The sequence below is a fragment of the Nothobranchius furzeri genome, chromosome 18 (assembly GCF_043380555.1).
Source record: "Nothobranchius furzeri strain GRZ-AD chromosome 18, NfurGRZ-RIMD1, whole genome shotgun sequence".
In the NCBI taxonomy this organism is placed as follows: Eukaryota; Metazoa; Chordata; class Actinopteri; order Cyprinodontiformes; family Nothobranchiidae; genus Nothobranchius; species Nothobranchius furzeri.
Window position 1 is genome coordinate 5,509,060 of NC_091758.1, and position 9,909 is coordinate 5,518,968.

General features: G+C 43.9%; 1 protein-coding gene across 2 annotated transcripts in view; it reads right to left on the reverse strand.

Annotated features, from left to right (window-relative positions):
• Positions 1 to 8,968, reverse strand: part of atrn (attractin) — a 177,925-nt gene extending 168,957 nt beyond the window's left edge. For both annotated transcript variants that reach the window (XM_054741989.2, XM_054741990.2), the window contains exon 1: positions 8,515 to 8,968. In XM_054741989.2, coding sequence (XP_054597964.2) covers positions 8,515 to 8,753 — 239 coding nt within the window. In that variant the 5' untranslated portion in view covers positions 8,754 to 8,968. The remainder of the gene's footprint in view (positions 1 to 8,514) is intronic.
• Between the last annotated feature and the right edge of the window lie 941 nt (positions 8,969 to 9,909).

Genomic DNA, 9,909 nt, shown 5'->3' on the forward strand with positions numbered 1-9,909 from the left:
GCTTGTATTTGAGTGCGGCGTGTGTGTAGAAAACCTTTTTATTTTTTTTTGTTGTTGGTGCGGCTTATATTGAGGTGCGCTCTATAGTCCAGAAATTACGGTAACTGATTCTTAAATCATTTTGATTACAGAACAGGAGACCTATAACAAGAACCCTCAGCTGCTGAGCTCCTCAGTAACTCCAACGAGGGCTGCAGATGCGGGACCCTGGCAGCTCTGTGTGACAGGGTAGAAAAGCACGAGGCTGTTGGGCAGTACAGCAGGAAGTCAAGGTTTTCAAAACAGGTAGATTTTAAATTCAATGTATTGACCTAAGTTTTTTTTGACAATTTGCAGAGTCGAGTAAAATTTCCAAATGTGCTTTTAGAACTTGTTACGGTCTCTGTAGGTTTGCTCCAGCCCTCCGGTCATGCTGCTGCTGTTTCCTCCCGTTTCCCTGCCATTCAGCCCCAGTCACAGCTCCAGTCCCACTCCTCCGCCCAGCCGGTTCATCACCGGAGCGAGAGCCACACCTAGGAGCAACGGCGCTACGTCACCCGATCAGCAATCAGCCTTCACCTCGGGCATAACTAAGCAGAGCCATTCAGGGAGACACAGACCGAATCTGGTGATCTCCTTAGCTGCGACTGTTTGAAATTTAGTAATTGATCTAGACTGTAGATCTTCAGTTTGTCATTTGTAGTTTAGTTCAGTTATTGAGCTGTGGGCCATTTTATTATTGTTTGTTTTTTGCTTTAACAGTTTTCATATTTAAATTTAGGTTAGTGTGTTTACACTCCCTCATTTAACAAGAGGGAGTTGTTTTAACATTTTATATAAACTTGTATATAAACCTTTTGTAAAATAAAACATTCATACGTCACTAAACACCTCATTATTTTACTCTCACTGCTTTTTTTCACTATAGATTAACCCACCTTTTATTTTCTCATTTCACTCTGCTGTACTCACACACACACACACACACACACACACACACACACACACACACACACACACACACACACACACACACACACACACACACACACACACACACACAGCAGGACTGCCAGTGGGGTTGTAAAAAAAAAACTTTACAATTTGTAAAAACTTTGTCAGTCAGAAGATGTTTTGCAATGACCAAGATCAGGAATGACATCATTTAATGTTTGTTTCAAGTCAGTGGATTACAAGCAGCAAATACTAACATCTTCCTGTTGGATCATGTACACAGTAATGGTTTCTGAGCCACACTGGTCCAGACTAGGCCACTGGAAGCCTTTGTAGTGTCCAGCTTCATCTGGGAAGGCTGCTCTGATGGCGTCCACCACACAAGATGGCAGAGGTCTCAGAGGTCAGAGGATGTCTCGCCCAGTGGTGCCGTGTGTCCATCGGATCATCGGTCTATAAGCAGCATAATGATTCTGTCTGCAAAATGAAGAAGTGGAATAGTCAGCAATGTTACAGGTTTGTCTTTTATTGTTAGCGGGAATTTTTAATGACCATTTTCAGAAGCACGTTGTCAACTATGGATGGTGACAGTGATGCACTGTTGCTAAACTTAATACTCATGACATTAGTGGATCAGTATGTTCTGACTCATTGAACTGCACATGTAGGGTCCATGTTGCTCCTTAAATGCTTGATAAGCCAGCATCAACACAAAAGGATTCAAGCAGCAGCCCTCAAACCCAGGATGGCCCGTTACACAGAGGAGATGTGGTTCTGGTGGGTCCAGAATCAAAAAGAACTCCCTGAATGGTTCCAGTTCCTGACAACAAATGCTGTGAATAATGCTGTCCATTGGCCCACGCTGGCCACACCCACACCTAAATAAGCAAATGAATTGAGAGAATGATCATGACAGAAAACTTTATCCCACAGAGCATTACATTATGGCCCATGTCTGTCATTCATACAGCACTATAAGTTACTTATTGTTAAAATGTCTAATTAAGTAAAGCTAGAGTAGGTCACGGTTTTAAGGTAGAGACTTTGTAGGACATCAGATCTGCAACGTTTCATTTGTACAACCAGAACCCCAGACTGTATGAAAAGGTTTGTGGAGGGATCATGAGTGATGTCATCAACCTAGAATCTTTCTGCTGAATCACGAGGACATTTTCACAGGGATGGCTTCCCAGGCTAGGCTAATGTATTAACAGCTAATGAAACAAAGCTAATTTAACAAAGGGGTGCTAGGGCTATGAAGAACTTCGATCCAAACGAACCATTTTTAATTTGAGTTTAGTAATTCTTTAAGTTGTGTGGCTAGGTATTTGATGTAATCTGTCAGACGACATTTTCTGTCTAAATAGCTTTAAAAATAAAACATGCTCTTACCAGTTAGCATCTCCAAGTCGGTGTGCATGTTGAAGTTCCCACGTTTCTACAGCTCTTCTTTCACCATTTAAATGACCTCCGTGTTGCCCGTTCTCATTCCCTCGTGCTGCTGGCTCAAACCTGTATGGCCGTGCACCTTCAGTATTATAAATAACTGTTAATTCGTGTTCAAATTCTGACGCCTCGTCCTGCTGCTGTGAATCCATTGCTTAGTACAGTCGGAAATGTTTTCCTCCATGTGCATCACTTCCGGTTTCCAGCTAGAGGCGCCGTTTTAAACCGGATTAGCTAGGTAAGCAGAGCTGGATCATTAATAACTCGTTTTATTTTCAAATATCTTCCTTTTATTCAATGAAAATATAAAGTTTAGGCATATTACTATATGAGCACTTCAACATGTGTTTAAAATGAAAGATGGCCTTTAAGAAGCCTCTTTTAGAAAACACTGTTGCTAATTTGCCACAACGCCGAGCTGGCATCTGGAAGCTTTAGGTTGTTTATTAGTGGTCAGAACGTGGCGGTGATGTGGGGCGATGGCGTCCTTTACAAAACATTACACTACAGCAATATAAAGAGGGTATGGGCGGGCTCTGCGCTGTGGTGGACTTGCGTTTGTCTTGGACATAACTTGCTTTTTATTGCGATTGAAGCTGCACTCATTAAGTTTTTATAACAAGCCGCTCGTAGAGGTGACTGCCCTCCACAGTCCCCGTGCAGTCTCTAGTGATCTGAGCTCCAGCTAAAGCGGAGAGAAGCTCCTGGAGCTCCACACCGCTCTAGTTTATCAGCTCATTCTGTTCACAAAAACTAAATTGTGTTTACTTTAATTTTCAAAATGGGTGCCAGCCGGAGCTCGGCAGTAACTCCCCGCGTGATCATGACAACTCCCTCTGTTGTGCCAAGGAGTAAGATACATTCACAGGTTTGGCGTTGTGGTGATGTTATACCAAGTGCGGCAGCACGAATGAAGCAAACTTCTGCAATGCCATGCCGTGTTCATAAGACACCGTGGCAGCAGTATTGTGGTGTGTCTTCTAAAAAGGGAGTCTAACTGATCCCAGCGCTGTCCAACTGCATGCAAAGGCAGCTTGGAAGACAACCGTAAACTCTGCCCCACGACTGAGCTCAGTCTATGCCCCGTGGCCAGACTACATTTACATATACACTCACCTAAAGGATTATCAGGAACACCTGTTCAACTTCTCCTGAATGCAGTTATCTAATCAACCAATCACATGGCAGTTGCTTCAGTGCATCTAGGGGTGTGGTCCTGGTCAAGACAATCTCCTGAACTCCAAACTGAATGTCCGAGTGGGAAAGAAAGGTGATTTTTAAGCTATTTTGAGCGTGGCATGGTTGTTGGTGCCAGACGGGCCGGTCTGAGTATTTCACAATCTGCTCAGTTACTGGGATTTTCACCCACAACCATTTCTAGGGTTTATAAAGAATGGTGTGAGGCAGTCCTGTGGGTGAAAATGCCTTGTTGATGCTAGAGGTCAGAGGAGAATGGGCAACGTTGACTGGAATAAACACTCGTTACAACCGAGGAACACAGCAAAGCCTTTGTGAAGCCACAACCTTGAGGCGGATGGGCTACAACAGCAGAAGACCCCACCGGGTACCACTCATCTCCACTACAAATAGGGAAAAGTAATTACTGTGCAAAGAAGATGCCTTTAATCTAGATGCTGTGGAGGAAAACAGAGAAACCAGAAAAGACACAGAGGCAGAAACAGTCCAAAGTTTGGCATCAAAACTGTAACTACAAGCATATTAGCTAATGCTAGCGGGCAGCAGGCTCACGACCGAAAAAACACGATGGTTGTGAAACCAAGAATATCTAAACTCTACAAGCGGAAGAATGGTCCCCATCCTCATCCTGTTCATAGGGTATACGGCAAGCCACTGTAGCATTTATTTCACAGACGCATCTTTGAACGTAATTTAATTGGATTATTGTTGAGACGTACATAATAGACATGTCACCATTTCATTTTAAGCAGTAGAAATTAAATGTTATTAACATTTCCAGTAGCTTATTACTGAACATGTTAATGAAATACACAACTTGCATGTTGTTTTGCACGCTATTAAACAGTTTTCTAATCATGTTCTGTTGTTAAAGCAAAGGAAGGAGACAAAAAATGTTTCACTAGCAATGTTTGAATTTTAAAAATTAAAAAAATATTTTTTTTTCCCTGATCAGGTTTTTTGCACTTGAGTCCAAATCATTTGATTGAGAATCTGCTGATTCCAAGTAGCGATCCCATACTTCAATAAAGAAAGCAAAAAAACAGATCCAGGATGTTTCTTATTTTATTTAATTAACTTTATTTTAACATTTAACATCTGCTAACAGAGCACAATCATGTTCTGTTGTTAAAGTAAAGGAAGGAGAGTAAAATGTTTCCCTAGAATGTTTTAATCTTCCTGTTTAATCCGATTAATCGAGTCGAGATCCGATTCATCGATGATCCAAATGATCGTTTGTTGCAGCTCTAGTAGGAATGCGGATGTAAAAGACTCCATAAATCATTTCTCCATCTCATGTCGTTTAAACCAAACCACGTACAGGTTTATCGATTTTAAACAACAACTCACGATGGACTTTAGCCCTGCAGGAAATTACAAACACCTAAGAGGTAAGTAAGTGACAGAACTGGACAACAAACTGGGAAGATTTCCCACAGTGCATTGCTATAACTGATGATGGAGATCATCAAGGCCCACAGAGTTTAAACACCACACCCTGGATGGACTATTAAATCCAGACGGTGCCTTAACCCTGCTGCAACATTAAAGGCTCAGCAGTAATTTAGCCTGAACGTTACCTGTTATGATGAGCTCAGCAACTGGCTTAGCCTAAAGCAGAAAGGCCTCCAGCCTCGCTTTCCTTGACCATGACCAGCTGCTGACACGCTGCTGTGGGTTTGGTTTTTACACCCTGAGAGGCTAGCACTGTGCTGAGCCAGCATGGCTGAGTATCAAATGAAACAAAGCAGAAAACTCTTTGGATTTCCTCGAAAACATTCTCCTGCCTGGTGCCAGCTCACCTGGATGGACTGGTTTCAGCTGTGCAGACATGCTTTCTCATCAAAATGGGGGCAGATGATCAGCTTACTTGTTAATCTGAACATAGAAGCTGGTTCCTTTAGATGCTTTCAGACAGACCATCGTCAGTGTGGTCAGTGATGTAATCACCACCGCTTTATTGGGAGTGAGCCTGTCATCTAGAGCCAGTGAAAGTAAATGAGTGGGACCGCTGAAGCGGATGCTCACTGTTCATTCAAAACTTTCAACTGGATCTTGGGTTTCTTTATACATTATGTGCTGTAACCTCTGAGAGGTGTTCCTTAGGGGCTCGACACATGGGAGGCGACAAACGACCGCGATCAGCGAAATTTGTCGCCGTCGCATTTATTACCTGACACACGGGAGGCGACCCGCGGCAACGGCCAGCGGCAAAGCCGTCTACGCGTTCTGTTCCATGGCGAAATCTATGGCTGTGTCGGGTTGGAGGGAATTAAGGTTATTTAAGCGGTTCAGAGTTAATAAAGTGTAGATATGATGTTTCACAAGGTGCTGCTAGAGTTATGTGAAATCTTACTTCTGATTTTACTATAAAACATAATAATAATCAACTTCTCCTCAATGTTTGCTCGGAGGTGTACGGAGCATCCTGTCCTCTCATTGGTCAGTGAATGAAACCTCCGTTGATTGGTCCTCGTCCGAGCAACAGCGATGAAAAGTTGAAAATGTTTCAACTTTCTGGGATCGCGTCGCTGGGTCGCTTGTGCACGACACGTGCACGAGTGCAAAATTTCACACGCACGTTTTTTGCATTTCGCTTGGTAGGAGGGAGACCCGCGATTATCGCTTTGTCACGCATGTCTCATTGAAAATGAATGGAGGAGAGGCGATGTCGCCTCCCGTGTGTCGAGCCCATTACATGAAAGGGTTTCACTCTTCCTGCCTTATGACCCAGACACCTAAAAGCTTCATCCTTTCAAGCTGGGAGTTAAAGTCATACTGTGTAACTTTTTCATATTTATAAATCATTTTCATGAGCCAGTATGTGCTAAAATGACCCTTTACAGGGTTAATGAAATGTCACTCAGACCCCATCCCCCCTGTGGCCAGAATACTGCATTTGCAACTTCACATACCTGGCGCTGCCGTCTGCTTCTAGCACGTTTCCTGCAAGTTTTAGACCATGAACTCAGCTGATTTGTTAGATTTAGTTTTGAATCGCTCCTATAGACACTAATGAAGGCTGGGGAGACATTTCAGCTGTTAGATTGAAGTGTAAAAAGACAAACGCACAGCAAGGAGATAAGTTTCACTTTTGGTTCTACTAAATGGACACTAGAGGGTGCTAAAAGCAAGGCAAACTGCCTAGTCTCCCGTTTAAACCTTAAAGCATGTGTTACCGATCCAAACAGACCCAAAGCCATGGCAGCAAAGGGAACCAGTGGCTCTCACAAAAATTACCACAATGTAGGCAGAGAATGTGAGCAGACCAATAGGGCTTTGAATCGTGTCGTCATCAACGGCATGGCCGCCAAGTTGGTAGCCTCATGGCTTTTTCCTTGTAACTGTTGACCAACAGTGCAACATTACCACATGATCGCCAGTGAAAAAAGGTGAAAAAACAACTTTTCACCATTTTCCTGCTTGGATGAATAACCACAGAGACTTAAGGTCTCGTCGGCTTGCTTGAATCGCAGCTGTAAGGCAACCAAACATCAGAGTATCCTGGTCTTGAAGAGAGTGTATTCTCTGCGTTTTCATTCTCGTAAGTTGCAGATGATATAATTTTTAAACATTGCTCCTTTAGTTAAACCAACACTATAGACACACACACACCGGTAGGCTAATGCAGCCACACTGACACACAACACAACTTCTTCTGCTACACTTCTTCTATGGAATGACAATTTCCATTGTTTTCCTTTACCAGAAAATGAAACGCTTACCTCTACTCCAGATGTTTACATCCACTAACGCTGCAAACAAGATAGCCAAAAATGCCTGTTATACAACAGGTTGTTACAGGTGCTCCGGTCTTGGGTCTTTTATATGGATCCAAACCGTTTATAATGCTGACTTTGTCCACACACCGGTCCCTGGCTTCCTTATTGAACGTACCCCTGTATATTTTACATCCTTTTAGGGATTTTGACATGTTGCTTAACTCTTTCTTTCTCCCATTTTGTTTACACTCGTGAGGCTACTAACTAGGGTTGTCACGGTAACCGGTGTAGCGGTAAACCCCGGTAAAAAAGTTGACAATAATAATAACCGTCTTGTTTTTTAAAAACTATATTATCTCAGTGGATTACCGTGGCTGTGGTGTAGGCACGGTGACCCTTACCAGCCACCGTATCATCTGCTGAAGTTGCCGCGGCACATGCGCACTTTGATGTTCACAACCAAAACTTTCTTGAAGCTTAAGCTGAAATAATGGCCAAAGGAGGAGACGGCAGCGCTCAGGACATTTGTTATCCCTCAGAGAAGACAAAGTGGGAAGTACGGGCATCTTTTGGATATTTGAAGAATGTCGAGGGACAGCTGATAGAAGACGGCTATCCTGTTTGCAGCACGAGCAGAAAAACCGACACAAACTGAGGACAATATTTCCTGACATACAGGGTTTATTTAAGTGTGAAAATGTAGCACGTTTAAAAAATACCGCGATAATACCGAAAACCGTGGTAATTTTGGTCACAATAACCGTGAGGTTACATTTTCACACTGTGACGACCCTACGTCCTGCATGTCCCGGTCATGTGTGACACTAAGCTCTATAAAGGAGGACATCTTTTGTATTTAGTGTTTGGCAATAAACCATTATACCCATGGAGTTATAACTCTTGTCCAGACTACTAGTGGGTTTGTTATTTGGGGATGTTATAAACATGTTTGTAACCTCACAACCTCAGCACCACTTGAGGGGTCACTGGCCCCAGGTTGGTTTACCAGGTAAGAGTGATGAAACCCAGTTAGAAGGTGTGTATAAACAGACCAGCTGCAGTGAGGAGAGCAGCTGTGATGTCTAGAGCTGACCGGACAGCAGGGTCTGGAGTAACCACGGCAGTTGGAGTAAGTATTTACAGCAGCTTAACTGCTGACCGCTCCGGAGTACTCTCACAGATAAAAGCAGCTGTGTTCCGTCCGGGTGATCGGTACCTGAAGCGCCCTCCGCAGTGCTGGCACTGGTCCCCGACCCAGCCGGGGACGCACACACAGCTGCCCGTAGCGGGGTTACACTGTCCGTTCACACACGGTTTGTCGCATTCCTTCGCCTCGGTGGAGCTCGGCAGTCCGGAGAGCATCACGGCGGCCGACAGCAGCAGAGCAGTGGTGAGCATCAACCAGCTCCGGCCCGGTCCCGAGCCCAAGCAGGCCCGCCTCGTCGCCCCGTACATTCTCTCAGTAAAGATGGCTGCTCCGGGCAGGCGCTCCGCCGCTTCAGGAACAACGAGCCGATGAGCGGCCCGCTAGTGTCGGGGCGCCGGTGCCGCTTCCTCAGGGTAATGTTAGGTGTCTTCGCTGACGGTGGCTGTCGCTGGCGCCTCGGTTTACATCTTTCCCGTGGCTCTGTCTCCCAGCGCCGCACCGAGCCACAAATTGACGCCCGGAAGTGACGTAATGGCGACGAAACTGCGCAACGGAAGCAAAAGGTAGTGCGCAGAACTTTAAACTCTAAAACAAAATAAACCTCTACGTGGCATTTATTATTATTTATTTCATTGTTGTTTCTGTTCTCAGACATTCTAACTGAACTTTTTATGACTTTTGTTTTGACTACGAACTCAAAGTTACTTTGCTTTGTTTCTCAAAATCATTCAGAAATGTCCTCCGATCTCCGTCTACTCCAGCAGCAAGTCCTGCTTGGTCTCCAGTGAGACAAACATGGATTTGAGAGAGGTAGTGGACATTCTGGCCAAACGTCATGGTTTATTGTCTCAGGAGTCCTTTTTTAAGAACATATAAAAGCAGTCACCAACTCCTCCCTCTGCTGGACATTTATTCTCACGTTATCTGATTTTGTTCTCCGTTCTTCCGTCGTTATAGTTGAACCTCCACCTGGTTTTATTTGTGTCATGCTCTACTGCTCCTTTGCTTGGGGCTTTAGACTGTACTTTGCACTTTGTTCAGCTGTAATGACAGCTTTTACTATTTCAGCGTGCAGCCTGGTGTTCAATAGGAGGTATGTTAGTGTCTGGGCTCAGCTCCAGCCCGCATAAAACCACATGCAGGAGTGGCCCCTGACACTATTTAGGCTTATTTATTAACAGGTTACAGTGATTTAATCAGCAACAAAATACATTTACACACCTAAACAAATGAAAAACTCATTTTTACTATGATTAAAGTTCTCAGAATGTTTGTGAAAAGATTTCCAAAGCTGTACTTTTTATTATTATTAAGTATTATTAGAGGACTTATCTTTTCTTATCTTTGATGATATTTCCACATGTTGTGACCCTACTTCCTGTTTACGCAGTTGTTTTGGCCACACACACACACACACACACACACACACACACACACACACACACACACACACACACACACACA